Source organism: Phoca vitulina, unplaced genomic scaffold (assembly GCF_004348235.1).
Source record: "Phoca vitulina isolate PV1807 unplaced genomic scaffold, GSC_HSeal_1.0 scaffold10, whole genome shotgun sequence".
Taxonomy (NCBI): domain Eukaryota; kingdom Metazoa; phylum Chordata; class Mammalia; order Carnivora; family Phocidae; genus Phoca; species Phoca vitulina.
This window is the reverse complement of record NW_022589713.1, coordinates 27,155,219-27,170,306: the sequence shown is the minus strand read 5'-3', so window position 1 is coordinate 27,170,306 and position 15,088 is coordinate 27,155,219. Positions and strand designations below refer to the sequence as shown.

At 43.1% G+C, this 15,088-nt stretch overlaps 1 protein-coding gene across 3 annotated transcripts in view; it reads left to right on the top strand.

The window, feature by feature from the left end:
- The window catches only part of RFTN1 (raftlin, lipid raft linker 1), a 192,143-nt gene that overhangs the window by 68,278 nt on the left and 108,777 nt on the right, over positions 1–15,088 (top strand). For all 3 annotated transcript variants that reach the window (XM_032408761.1, XM_032408760.1, XM_032408759.1), the window contains exon 3: positions 8,123–8,309. In XM_032408761.1, coding sequence (XP_032264652.1) covers positions 8,123–8,309 — 187 coding nt within the window. The remainder of the gene's footprint in view (positions 1–8,122; positions 8,310–15,088) is intronic.

Genomic DNA, 15,088 nt, shown 5'->3' with positions numbered 1-15,088 from the left:
TGAATCTCACTTCAATTAAAAAAATAAAAAAGAATAAGTAATGTTTTAATGGTGTGGTCTCCTGAGCCTGGATAGGCTTTATTATTTTTTTTTTAAGCTTCAAAAACATGAATTTATCTGCTATGACAGTGACAGAAATCCGAATTTGGAAAGCCTCAAAATGAGAGTTTTAACTTATTCCACAGATTTAGAAATGACACAGACAGAAGACATTGGTCTGCAAACATTTTAAAAATTGAATTCCTATTGCTTACCTATACAATAAAAAACCCCACATTGAAAAATGATTGATTTTAGCGTTTTGCTAAATTGGATCTACTGCAGAGCCCAGGCAGACGGATGTTATAGAAATAGTGGCCTTCAAGGAACTTTCAAAAGAGAGAGAGAAAAAGAGAGAGAGAGAGAGAGATTTGGTTGAGCAGTGTCATTATCAGCTTTACCTGTGAGGGAAATGACCCGAGGGAAATGGTGTCGTTCTCTCGTGTTTCGCTCCCTGGTATTGACAGATCCATTAGCAGATGTAATTAGAAAAGCAGAGTCGGACTTTGAATAATTAGGTTAAAGTCACACGTGATGGCTGAGCCAAATCATAGAAGCTGCTGCGGTTCAGCCTGCTGTTGCCTGCCGTAGAGTGGGGAGAAGTGTGCGGGTGCTGTGCGCCCGAGGTTTCCTTCTTGTCCCGGACCCTGGCGCTTTCCCAGTAATAAAGTTTGAGGGGAGCAAAGCCGTCACTTTGGCTCTTCTGCAGATGTCTGAAGGGCTTCGTTTCCAGGGAATAAGTGGGGCTGCAGAATGTTTTTGCTAAACAAAACATAGTCATAGCAAAAACAAAATCTACTTCATCCCAGGAGTGTTAAGAAATGTGTGGTTTTGTGGATGAGGTTTCTTTCCCCCTGTTTGCATTCCTTTTTTTTTTTTTTTTTCTTAACCTCTGGAATAATGGTTTATTTATTTATATGGAGTTATTTTCTGAAAGGAAAACAAAACATTTATTCCAAAAGATCTTTGGACTCTCATGCCACCCCAAATGCCTTTCCAGCAGTACTTTCTATATTATTGACTTTTGGGAAATCAAAAGCCTGTTATTGGTCATTGAATGAGGAAAAAAATATTTCCAAGGGATTCAAAATGTAGTTCTATGGTTCTGAACTTCATCTCTACATCAGCGTAGAAGAGAGAATTAGGAAATAGGGGACTGTGTCAAACATGTACAGGTGTATCCTTGAAGGCTGATGTGAACTGTGACGATGTGGGAGTGAACAGGATCACACGCTCTTCATTACATGACCGAGGCTCACACCATGCCTTGACTGTGCTAAGATCAGGGACAGGAAGGAGTGGGGGGCACCCATCCCCCTACATTTATCAAATACCCCATCCAGACTCTGCAACCTACCAGGTCTTGGCTTTGGGCCATATGGACTTGAAAATCAAATGGGAATTACTTGCGAAATCTAAAGATTAGGAGAGTTTCTATAAGGACCAAGATTACTGAGTTCTTCAAGGTAAGAATTAGAAGTTCTGGCACCACTGGGCCCATGTTCCTGTTGGCAGTAACCAGACTGGAAAGACACGATGCTGCCCCCTTGGCAAGATGGGGCTTTGGTAGTCATTATTTTTCCCATAGTTGTGTTTCTCATTTACTTTATCCATCCGGCCCCTGGGGGCCCCAGTTCCTGGCCTTGTGATCTGCTCCAGACCCTCTACCAGGTCACGAGATAAGAGCCAGTCCCTGCCCAGGCTCCTGGGAGAGGCCAGCTGGAGAACTGGGCTTTGCAAGGCAGTAGGTCCAAGTCCCTGTGTGGGAGGAAGACACGGCTCCCTGAGTGGGAGCGCAGGGGGCGTCTAGTCTGGTCCCTGGGCTTGAAGACTGATCCCTGGAGATAAAGACTTGGGAACTTGACGGATTGGAAAGTGGAGAGAGAGGAAAGTGTGATCTTCAGATGGACACTGGGCCCTAACAGGAGTAACTGTTATTGCCTCAGACTGGAGTAACATTGGCTAAGACAGCATCATCAGTGTCCCCCATCTTCAGAATATAAAGATTTATAATTAGAAATGGCTTATAATTAGAAATTTTAACATGATGAGGTGGCTTATGTGGTTCACTCCTGGAATGGAGTCCTAATAAAAGCCCAGGAAGTCAAAGTAACTTCACATAACTCACACTGTGGTCCTTGTAGCTCTCTGCTAGGAAGAGAGGAACCCATCGTCCCCAGGGATGCTTCTTAAGATACCCATCTTCTCTCCCACTACTGTGCAGGCGTCTCTTCCCTAGAATACCCCTGGAGAGCTTCCCACACTCCCAGGGACTGTCAGAGCAGGCAGAATCCTTTCTAGGGCCTGGGATGGGCAGAAGGCTGGGACCTCATAAACAACAGTGATTTTATTCTGCCATAGCGGCAACAAGACTATTTTCTTGCCTCTCTCTCCATCTTTCCACCCACCCACCCGCACCTTTGGTTTGTCCTTATTCCCATTTTGGCTCTAGTTTAGGGGAACTCTTTGAGTTCACTTTGCAAGCATTTATTATATTATCCGATAGCATTTTTTTTTTTTTTTAGTTAGAAACTGGATGTTACTCTCCAATTGAATAATGAAATCATTGCATTTTAAAGTTGAAAGCTCCTTTCAGAATTGCTGATCCAAGGTCTTCATTTTATAAACAATGGACCCAGGAGATGGGGTGGGAGTCATATGACTTGCCCAAGGTTACATAATGTGTAAACGAAGTCAGGCAAATCTTACAAAACTAAAATAGTAGAGAGGTTATCCTGGTGGGTGGGGTGAGAATTAGACCAAGAGGCTACAATTGGTATGTCCATCCAAACAGATAAGTCATTCCTTCCTTTATTTTTCCAGTAATAATACTGGGGGATTGGTCAGTTTATAAGAACTAGGGTTTTTCTGAAGGTGAAGGTTCAAACAGAAACAAGAAATAAGGCCCTTAATCATATTTACAACAAGAGCCGGGTTTTTTTTTATTGCAACGAGATTGTTGAGATTCATTTTTATTTGTTTTTTAACCATGAAGCTAAACTTCCTTTGCCAGCATGCATACCAAAAATTATTGCTGAGTTTTGACAAGAGATACATCTTTAGATTTTAAGATAAAAATTTTAAAGGTATGATGTTTTATTCAGGAAGCATTTAACTATGAAGTGGTTGACTGACTCATGTTTTTGGTGCACTGATTTGCAAGCCTGGAGGTTAGGGGGTGCGGGTGGAAATGGGGAACGATTTAGTGGCCCAGCACCATGGTGTCATCACCAGCCTCAGCTGACCGGTGTCCCTGACCAGCTCCCCATCCACCACTGCCACCACCACTGACCGTGATAGTTTGGAGCTTCGTCAATTCCACACACATCATCCCATTTGACTCTTACAGCTGCTGTATGATGTTAGTATGTCCATTTTAAACAAGGAAACTGGGTGTTCACGTGCCCAGGATTAACGCCAGTGAGGAATGTAGCTAGAATCCCAAATCTTCTCAACGCGTTGACTGCTTTTACTTTTTTATTACAGCGTGATGCATAAGGGGGATCAAATCTATAAATGATCAGCATCCCAGGAAAGGCTTATTTTAGTATAGCAGTGAGAGTTTTGAAATACTTGACACATTTACAAACCACTGCACTGTGGAGACCGGCTGAGTGGGTGGTCTCATGTTGGTTGATTCGCAGATGCTCTTCATGTATATTTTCATCAAAGAGGAGGGTAGCTTAGTGCTGCCTTGTATTTTTAGGTTTGATCGACATGGTGAAATTACCCTCCAAAAAGGGCTTACCCACCTACCAAAAGTCTGTTGGGTTTTGCAAATGAAATAGCCAGCATCGGTGCCACACACACGGATGCTTGTGCGGTTCGGCCACTTTGTAATCCCTTGACAGCAGAGGAAACCTGCCCGTGCCCTTGGCACAGCCTGCCTACAGACCTGCTCCTATCATTTGCCGGGCTCAGGCACAAGAGTTCAAGAGATACTGGGCCTGAGCCAGCACTAGGGTGAGGCAGGCGAGGCAACATAAAAAGACGTGATCAATAAAGTGCTGTGCTAAAGCCATATTGGAGCTTAAGAAAAAGGAGAAATCAATAAGACTGATCCCATCTTTATTAAAAGTTTTGATATTTTGTTCATTAGGACTTTGCATGAATTCTTATTTTTTGACATATCGCATTACATTGTTATTTATCTTGCTTACTGAGTTTTTGGTGCCCCTTAAATTCTGCTCCTATGACAGTATCGTGCCCTAATCTCCATCCTGCCTGGGGCCTGGGGGTGAGCAGTGGGGGCATCGTCCACCCTTGCTGCAGGCCCCCGTAGTGGGCCAGGGGCTGTCAGGGCAGGGAATTCCAGGCTCTTGGCTGTGTGAGGTTGTGCTGTGGGTGATGGGTGGGTGCATGTCCTTAGGTCCCCGGTTTCCTTCCCTGAGGAGGGGAGAGGAGAGGAGAGTGGCTGGAGGAGGGCCAAAGGAACCCTCTAGAGAGTAGTTCTCAGTCTCAGAGTCTCCTGGAGGGCTTGTGAAGATGTAGATCACTCAGATTCCGATTCAGCAGGTCTGAGGTGGGGCCCCAGAGTCTCCATTTCTAATGAATTCCTCCATGCTGCTGCCGCTGGTGGACCAAGGAGCACACAGGGGGTCCAAGGTAGGGGGTCTCCTTGCCTGGGTCTAAGGAGGTACTTGGTGTGCATGGGAATTTGGAGGGGCTCAGCATTCTTTACCAGACTTGTCTTTAGATTTTTTTTGTCTAGCAGCATATCCAGAAAGTACCCTTCAAGGGGAAAGACTGCATTCTTTCCTACTTTTCTGGCCAATCTGCTATTTGTCACTGTTATTAATGGAGATTTCCCCAGGATGCTGGACACTGTTTTAGAGTGAATCATTGTTATAGATTTTTTATCCTGTAAATTTCTTGCATGATGTATGGAAATGAGAGCTACAGTAGCTGATGTTAAGTAGTATTCTTAAGTAGCCCTAGATTTTGTTTTTTAAGTTTGTGTTTTATTTATTTTTAAGATTTTATTTATTTATTTATTTGAGAGAGCGAGTGCACCCCCACGCACGTGCACCAGCAGCGAGGGGAGCAGAGGGAGAGGGACAAGCAGACTCTGTGCTGAGCTGGCCTCACGCAGGGCTTAATCTCAGGAGCCTGAGATCATGACCTGAGTTGGATGCTTAGCCAACTGAGCTACCCAGGTGCCTCAAGAGTTTGTGTTTTAAAATAACACATTATTTTTAAAAATACATAAAACACTTTTAAGTAATGTTTTTACATATAAATAAGAAACTTAAAATGTCTCATAAACCCTCCACCCAGTGACCCCTGTGGATGGTAATAGTACTGCAAATACAAAATAAAAACTACCTTTCCATCCTTCTCTCTATGCTCTAGCCTTCTCCAATAGTCATGTTTTTGTGATTTCTTTCAGAAAAAAATTTTATTCTCAAAGAGATTATCTATCTTTCTAATTATTTTTATACAAGACTGTCATAAACACTGTTAGACGCCTTGCCTCTTAACTTAGTAATTTATCTTGGATACATTTCCATCAGCACCTAACAGGTTTATCTTAATCTTGTTAAATGGCCCATAGAATTCATCACTGGGGTGTCCCAGAGTTTAGCTAACCAGCCCTCCAATGAAGAACTATTTGGTTCCAGGTTTTTGCTATATGAACAACCCTGTAGTGAGTATCTTTGTCTGTATATCTTGAAAAACATCTATGAGCCCAGCCATAGGCATGACATCCAGTGGCGGGGTTGTTGGACAAGGGGTGTGTATACTTTTGGGTTTGAAGGCAAACACCATATTGCCCTCCAGAGAAGTTCACCCCCTCAGCCATGAAGAGCATGCCTGTTTCCCCAACATTCTTGCCCGCAATGGGTATCAGAGAAGTAAAAAGAAAACAAAATCTATTATTCCAATAGCAGTAAAAATAAATAGGAATAAAATTGATAAGGTAAAATATCTGTGTGAAGAAAACTTTAATATGTGCCTGAGGGACCCCAAAGAAGTCTGGAATAAACAAAAATTATGCCTTGTACTTGGACAGGAACTTGTGGTATGATGAAAATAGCGTTTCACCCTCAGTTAAGCTATAATTTGAATACGATTCAATAATATCAATGAGATTATTTTTAGAAGGAGGGTTTGATGAACTGGTTTGAAAGACCACTTGGAAAAAAAATAAGAATAGACAGGAAGATTCAGAAACTAAACAGGAAGATTCAGAAACTAAACAAGAAGATAGGAAGTTACAGGAAATAGCCTGACCAGATATTAAAACATAACACTAAAATTGTTAATACAGATTAATGGATCACAATCATAAACTTAAATATATTCAGGAATATAATAGATGATAAAATTGGCATCTCAAATTAATAAGGGAAAAGGGGTGGAATGTTGAATTCATATTGCATAGGTTACAAATTGGATCAAAGACTCATATCCAAAAAATGAAATATGTAATAACAGGAGAATTGTTTTATAATCCCAAATCTCTCTGCTATGACACAACACTCAGAAGTCATTGAAGACAAGATTGAGAAATTCAGCTTCATAAAAAAAAAATTCTTCATGATAAAACCCACCTTATGCAAAGTCAAAAGACAATAAATTGGGGAAAGATATTGCAATTTCCTAAAGATGTAAATTTCCTAATATATAAAGAGTTTCTACAAACCAATAGAAAAAAGGACCGATAACCCAATAGAAAACTAGGCAAAGATTATGAACAGTTAATAGAAAAGGTGACACAGATAGTATTTAAACATGAAATGTTCAATAAGAAAAAATACAAGTTACATAGAGAAATACAAATCACCACTGTAGGAATCATTTTTTCACTACGAGATTAGGCAGGGCATGGAAAAAGGAATACCTTTATACATCACTGATAGGAGGTAAATCCATGCTACTCTGTGGAAGAAATCTGGCCATATCTGGAAAAATTACAATGCTTTTATCTTTGGCCCAGCAAATTCCTAGGTATGGAATTCCTAGGTATGATGTACTGTATGTGCACACGTGTGAAATTATGTAGGAACGATATTTTTCATCAGCATTACTTATAAAAGCAGAAGTTTGAATAATCTGTGGTACATCATACACTGGAACACTGTGTGTCTGTCAGAAGAATGAGAAAAAGCTCTGTGTGCTGCTATTGAATGGTTTCTAAGAAAAGTATACTGTGAATTGATGAAAATTAGCAAAAAGCCATATGTGTAACACTATGCTACAATTTATATAAAAAGGGAGGGAGATATATAGACATTTTTACTTGTATATGAATTCAGCAGTTGTTAATGTGTATACAAAAAGTGGATAATACTGATTGCCTCTAGGGAAAAAGTCTGAAGGGGGATAGGGCTGGGATGTACACTTTTAACTGTGTATTTGCTTACACCTTTTGATTTTTGATTCTTGTCTATCCTTCTCAAAAAATTGTTTTAAATCCAAATCTAAAATAATTCAGTAGGTGAAAAATATGTGTTTTGCATAGTTCTAATGTGGAGTTAATTTGGGTGTTTTTTCAGATATTGATTAGCTTTTTGTGTTTTTTAGGCAATTGCCTCTTAGTATATTTTGTCTTTCTCTCTCTTCCCTTCCTTCCCTTGCCCTTCCCTCCCTCCCTTGACCTCCCCTCCCCTTTCCTTCCTCTTTCCTTCTTCTCTCTCTCTTTCAGTGATTTTTTTTGTGAATTAAGGAAATTACCCCTTTGTCTTAAATGTCACAGAAATTTTGTTCCAGTTTGTCTTCTGAAGTTGTCAATGCTGTGTTGCCACCTGGGAATTTTATATTTGCATGCAGTTGTCATTTTTTCCTCCTCCTCCTTTTCTTTCTTTTTTTATTTTTGAGGGGGTGGAAATGACTTTTCCAGTGTGATCTCTGAGAAGATTGACTCTAGGTTTAAAATATCCTTTGGATATTTGGATGAGTTGGAAAATAATCTGCTGTTTTTTTAAGTTCTCTTTGACGACAGTAGTTAAGACAGGAGTAAACTCATCCTTAGTAAGAAGTGATCTGGAGGTCTGCAAGGGCAAGGGGAGAGGGACTTGGATGGGGGAGGGTGGGCCCTTTTTTTGCGTCCCTGATAAACCCCTCCTCTCTCCACCTCCAGCTGAGCTCCCGAGGTCCTCGGCAGTGAGGCTGGCCTCCCTGCACGACCTGCCCGCCCAGCTCCTGGAGCTGTACCAGCAGGGCTTCTCACTAGTGGCCCTGCACCCCTTCGTGCAGCCGACCCATGAGCGGGAGAAGACACCCCTCGAGCACATCTTCAGGGCCATCCTGATCAAGAAAACTGACAGGTAAGTCCTCTGAGATGAACCGTTAGCTTCGCATTGTGAGGTGGCTGATGCGTGTTGAATGGAGGAGGGGAAGTGAGAAGACTGGGGGTAGAGAATATATTTGAAATTTTCCTGGTGTCCCCAGGGCCTCTGTCCTCTGACAGGTAAGGCAAAGTGATAGACAACCAGAGAGAAGTTTCACAGTGTCCTGCGAACTGTCCACACCTGACTGCATGAGTAGAGATTTCTATATTATATCCTGACCCTCTTTTAATTTATTGGATTACACTCAATTAGAAAGATACCTCCTCTGAAGAGGTGTACTCCTAGAATATGCAGCTGGTGAAAGTATCATACTGTTAATCTGAAATGCAAGGCTACAAAACACACTATTTTTTTGAAGGCTATATACAAACTTATTATCTTCCTCCAAACTCCAGAAGTACTTGGATATTTTAAACTTACCGTATGTTCTGTCAGTCACTTGGGAGGAGAAATAAAACCCACTTGAATCAAGTGCTTTGACTGATTTGTCTTCATTTTAATTTTCAAGGCTTTGAGGATGTTTTCAGTATGGCTTGTCTGGTTGAATGCTTATTCTTATATTTTTATTGGGTCTAATTAGGAAAAGAGTTGGAGGTTGGTTTTGCAAAAGGAGTAGTATTAATTTTAAGTGATTTTAAAAAAAAAACAACGAAGGTGGAATAGTAAGCACGATATGTTTTTGTGTTTTATTTTGAAATAAAGTCTGGCAAAAAAATCAGATCTGTCCTTCGGCCAACCATCATGGGAGGAATGACAACTTCCGCTATAGTTTAAAAAGAGAGAGTGCAGAGTGACTGCTTCTCTTTCTCTCTTTTTAAAAGCTACTTTGCCTGGTAGACAGACATCTGGCTCGTGAGCTCACAGGGACACCTGTGTGACTAAGACGAGCTCCTCCTTCCTGGCCAATAGCGTTCATTTCTTCATGGCTGATCAAGCTCTGGGCTCTCAGTCCGAGTCAGCCTGTGTTGGAATTTGAAGTGAAAGATGGCGGACACCTTTGCTAACGTCCAGAATTACCATGGTTTTTGTAGAGTGAAACTTTTCTCAAGTCTGTCTTTTTTGAATATTCATTTCTTGATGTGGATTTGCTATATCCAGGTCAATCACCAGAGGAAATTACTGTGGGAGCCACGGTGATTTTAGATTTTATACTGACACACAGGGTATGCGTGATTATCATAGGTCACCCGTATGGAGTGCTTACCATATGCTGTGCTTTCCAGGTATCATTTCATTCTCATAAGCAGCCTTTGAAAAAGGTACTCTTTTTATTTCCATTTTAAAGGTAAGGAAGCTGAGGCCCAGATGTTGACTTGTTTGTCAAGGTCACACAGATGGCAGCAAGCAGAGCTCTGACTGGTCCCAGGCAGGCTGACTCCCATCTGAACCCTGATGTGAAATACTTCCTGTGTTCTTGCCCCCCATGATTCTGTGGACAGCCCCTTTATGAAAAAAGCGGAGAAGATATCTTTGATTTTTAGATGAGGTAGTAATTTCATTATTCCACTTTCCTCCATTTTACCACTCAATAGTCTCAAGTAAGTCAGAATTTCAGAAAAGAAACAAAATAAAACCAACCTGCCATGTACCTTCCATGTACCTTATGCGAGGCATTCACTGGACATCAGTGTTTCTGCTTCTTTCATCATTCCATTGGACTTGATGTTTAGAGGGGAGGGTCCACTTTGGTCACAAGAGTATCCCTCAGTGTAATTCTACCACAGGTGATGTTAGGATGGGATTTGGCATGAAGTCAGCACATCATAAATGAATTTGACTCTAAATGTGAAGATGTGGTTTTTTTTTTTCTTTTTTTTTGCTAGGGAGTAGCACCTCTCAAACTTTGATACGCCTCCTATTCATCTCCTAGAGATGTTGTTCTAGTGCAGTCTGATTCAGCAGGTCTGTGGTTGGGCCTGGGACTCTGCACTTCCAGCACATTCCTAGATGATAGCAATGCTGCTGGTCCATGGATCACACTTAGAGTAGCAAGGGTGAGAGGACCTGACTAATTCTTGTCCGGCTCCATGCCTGACACTCACCAACACTACTGGGGATCGCCCCTTCCCTGCTAGGGAGAGTTTTGAATACTGATAAAGGTGAGAAGGAACAGAGGGCTCCTGGCTGGAGGGCCCATGTTCTATGCTGCACCTAGCTGCCAGGGAGTGTTGCAGTGTCAGGGACACATTAGGAGATTTTTCTGGTACTGAATGATTTGCAAGGCCTGAACTAATTCTCAATGATCTGATCAGATGAGGTGGGTGAGAAAGCTCCTCTTAAGGATTAAGAACTGTCACTTTTGGGACTAGTCCATAACCAGCCAGCAGTGGAGCTGAAGTGTTCAATAGGGTTATTATTATTATTTTTTTTTTTTCACTTCCACTGAGGACAGTCCCTGAGTTAATGAACTTACTTTCCAGGAAAGGAAAATGGGTCAAGCCATTAAGAAGAATGAGACATGAGTGTGCAGGAGGGTTTTCAAGAAAGAGAAGATGGCATTCTCCTTGGGTTTAAGTTCACTCTAGTCTACAGTGCCTGGGGTCTTCATACTGCTGGATGGCTTTAAGGAACATTCCAGGTTCTTAATAAGCAGATTCAGAGAAAGAAATCCCTTGGATAACTTTGTGCCAAATCTTTGAAACTGCTCTCACCCCTCACCCTGTTGCGTTTGTTTTTTAAAAGGAAATTGCTAAAGCCTGTTAATTTGTCATGATAATGAGGCAAAAATGACCAAAAGATTTTCCCCCACTTCCATTCCCCATTAGCATTGGGTGAGAGGAGCGGTGGTGGGAAGCAGAGTCATTATACAATATCATTTTAAGGGACAGGCATTTTCTCTCCTAGCAAACGTAGTAACCATGTATTTTTGCATCCTGAGGAAAAGACCCCACACTATTAAAGATAAATAAACAAAAAACAACAGAGCTTTTTTTGTATCAGTAGGGGAGTTTATGTGGTAGAGATGAAACAAGGGAAATATGTGATTAATTTTTAATAAAGACTGTTAAAATGATATTTTTCACAAAGTCTGCCAAAGTTCTGACAGCTGTAGTTGCTGTTAAATGAAATGATTTAGCTGTCAAAGAGGAAGTCAATGCCTGGTTAATATTTTCTAACTGGACACTTTTTAGAGTACTATCAGTCCAAATCAAGTTCATTTGCAAGAATTATGGGATGACAACTTGAAACTTGGATAGGAACCTCAATATGTTTGAAAGGTGAACATAAAGTTTTTAGCAAATAACTGGCTTTTGGGATCTGTAGCAAGACCAGGAAAAAGAAGAGAACCATACAAGCTTACATTCACTCCCTCACTCATTACTTTGCAAACACTTACTGAATTCTACTCTTTGTAAGGTATTTTGCTAGGAGCTCTACTCGGTGGGGAGGTGGAGGGTGCAAGGTTCAACTGGACAATGGAGCTTGCCTTCTAGATACCTGTGATTTAACTGAGAAAATAAGGCATGCACCTTATGCCATGGGAAAAGGAGAAGTCACCTCCCCCTGGAAAGGAAACAAAGGAAATGTTTCTGGAGGAAGGAGCTTTTAACTTGGTCCTGATTTCTTTGGGGGCAAAAATAGGAGTAATGTGCATGAGGCAGGAAGAGTTTATTTAGGTCTTATAATGCAGTGTCTCCTGGTGGAGTTTGGATCATTTGAGAGCACCATTGACAGTCGGACTGGTTTATTAATGAGTCACCCCAAAAGCTCTGTGCAATAACATTCCTTTGAGCCCTGTACCATTTTGACGAACTTTACTTAAATCCATGAAAAATTACCTGATCCCTTTTCTTAAAAAATCTGATAACTGCCATTTCATTTTAAGATGTCAGGCCAACCCACACTCCTAGTACAAATTGTTCTTGATCCTCGGTGTGTTGAATTTACTTGAAAACTGACTGAGGAATGAAGAGCTGGATTTGAAATATTTAATGAATAAGTAGGAAGAGAGTTTGTACTACTTTCCCGAAACTCTTTCTTTAGAACACTTAGCGAATTTTAACAGACAGTATAGTTAGTGTTGTTTCATTTACTCTGAAGTCTAAGTACAGTTAAGTTGTCCTTCATGTTTTTCGGGCAGTTTTCCTTAGAATGAGTTGCCAAAGATCTCAAAACTTGATGGCTAAGAGAAGTCACTTATTAACATGTTACTTCTGCTCTTTCGTGAGTGTGGGTTTAATTCTAGGCCGTTTTATGGTTGTAGGCATGAATACAAAACCGCACTGTGCCGCTCCGTTTCTCAGCAGTTGTGTTGTCATTGTTCACACGTGGAGCCAGTTCAGGGTGTCTGTGATGTGTTTTTCATCACTAACGGGTTGAAGGTCCCCTGGGATATCGCCTTATATGGTACAGGGGACCACAACATCTGTGAACCCTGTGGACATTCATCGGGTGCCCTTTGGCCTTGGGTGAGGGGGTGGGGCGCACAGAGGAGCTGCTGCTGATGCAAGGGGTGGGATGCGGAAACCCTTGTGGAAGGTGGAAAATGCATATAATGAAAACTGCTCTTGAAAATCTCTTTACTTGCCCATGAAATGTAGTACTGGAGCATTTCTCTCCCTGACCGATGCATGTTTTCCTTCAGGACGAGATTAGATTGGTGTTTCCAGCAATGAACCCCGTGGGGAAGTAAGCTGGTTTGGTTTAGAGTGAGTGTTCCTTAGAATCGCACCTCAGGGGGTGAGGTATTGCACTTGGATAGGCGTTGGTGGGAACCGAGGTGGAGGGAACAGGATCTCCTCGCCTCCTGCCTCACGTCCATTCTGGGACACATCTGCCTGTTGACTAGAACAACTGACTCCGTTTTAAGTGGCAAACGGTCCTCTCTTTCAGTGAGATTTGTTTAAGGTAAACATGTGTGGTGTAGCTTCACTATGCAAAGATGACTCTAAAGAGCTCTCAGCTCTCAAGAAACTCATCTACTGGGGGACGGGGGGAGCGGTTGTCAAATATATATGATGTAAATGATGTGAATGCCCAGCTAAATCTATAGGTCTTCGTTTTCACCTCTGACCCAGAATTTGTTAATGGGGGTGCTTTACAGAAGGAGGCTCCGTGACCCCCTTTTGCTCTGGGTCTAGAATGATGGTGGATTTGAACAGGGAAACCAGTGGTGAGGAGGGTCTCCCAGGCAAGGGGGACTGGCCCAGGGGAGCCCAGAGCCCTGAAAAGACCATGGATGGTGTGGGGTGACCGGAGCACAAGTCAGAGGGAAGCAGGGAGAAGAGGCATGAGGTGCCTGGATCGGGAGGCCTCTGACAGCTGGGCTAAGAAGTTTGAATTTATCCTGAGGTCAGTGAGGAACCATTGCAATATTTTTGTTTTGGAGGAACAACCCTTAGATGTGCTGAGTTTTGAAAGCCAAAGAGGGGAAGCTAAGAGGGAAGACAGTGGAGGCCAAGAAAACACAGTCAGTGAGGGAGGGAGCCGGTGGGTGACTCAAGTAGGCTGCAGGGGGAGGTGAAGCAGAGTTGGATGGGAGATGCGACTGACGGGGGGAAACAGTGGATTTAACATTTAGCCGCAAAGGGATAGCATGAAGGAAGAGGAAGAATCAAAATAGGAGTGCACTTTTGACTCCGATGGCTGGGAAGCCTAACTGGAGGAGGGCGGGAGGGCATGGAGAAGGGCTTTGTCTTGGTGGGGTTTCCCAGAAGCAGATCCTGAGAGGATCATCAAGGAAGTGTTCCCAGGAAGCCTCAATGGGGCCATAGGACAGGGCAGGGAGGAAGCCAGCAAGGGTATGGTGTCAGTCTTGGCCTGATTCCGTGGGGAGCAGTGAGTCCACCTTGAGGCTGGGAACCGGCTTTCACACTCCTGCACCCAGCAGCCATTTACCACGAGCTGCCTCAGCCACTTCCCAGGTCTAGGGCACATCCCAGCGAGGCATTCCAGTAGCCAAGGAAGACAGGGAAGCGTGCAGAACCCAGGGGGACACACAGAGCCAGGAGGGGTTTGGGAGGGGACCTGGGTGGAGCACGGGCAGTAGCCACCGCAGAAGGAATGTGAATGGCATCAGTTTGGTTGCATCGTATTTGCGGGCAGTTGCTGGGGGCAGGAGGTCCAGTGGCAGGTGTCTGCTGGGCAGGCAGGAGCCAGGAGAGAAGTCTGAGCTCAGTGAGGCCGTGGCAGGCTGTGGGAAGCCATGGCGAGCCCATGAGGACAGGCCCACTTCTGTGTTGCTGACTGAGCCCAGCCCCTTGTGATCCTTGTTCTCTATACCAGATGCCTCTAGTAATTCTGAGAAGAGACGCAGCGGCTTGCCGAAAGCTGTGCTAAGTGAGCTGCTCAGTTCCAAATTGACCATATGCTTGGAGTCGGAGCAGTTTTCCTCTCAGACCGCATCGGCAAGCTGTACTCCCGAGGACTTATGAGCAGCGCAGCTTGCTAGATGAGTCAGCTCCGGCCGCCGAGCGTCAAGTGCTGCAGTAAGGGACGGTACTTTTGGCTTTGGGCTGCTGTATTTCCAGTAAAGCAAATATCAGAAAGTGCCCAGCCTCTCCCCCTTGTTCCCGTTTGGGGAATCTCAAATCTTGAAGACTGCCTTTTTTTTTAAGATAGGGCTTGCACGCTCGGACGCCTCCAGGGGCCAGGACCTTGGGTGGGGGCTCATGGGTGTCAGAGAGCCGGCGCCTAACTCTGCCCTGTTGTTGCCAGCTGTCACCAGATCTTGTACCTTTTTTCAAGAAAAGCCAGAAATCTGGATTTTTATGGGAAAACTTGTCTTTTTTTAAAACACTCCCTCACTTTTTTTT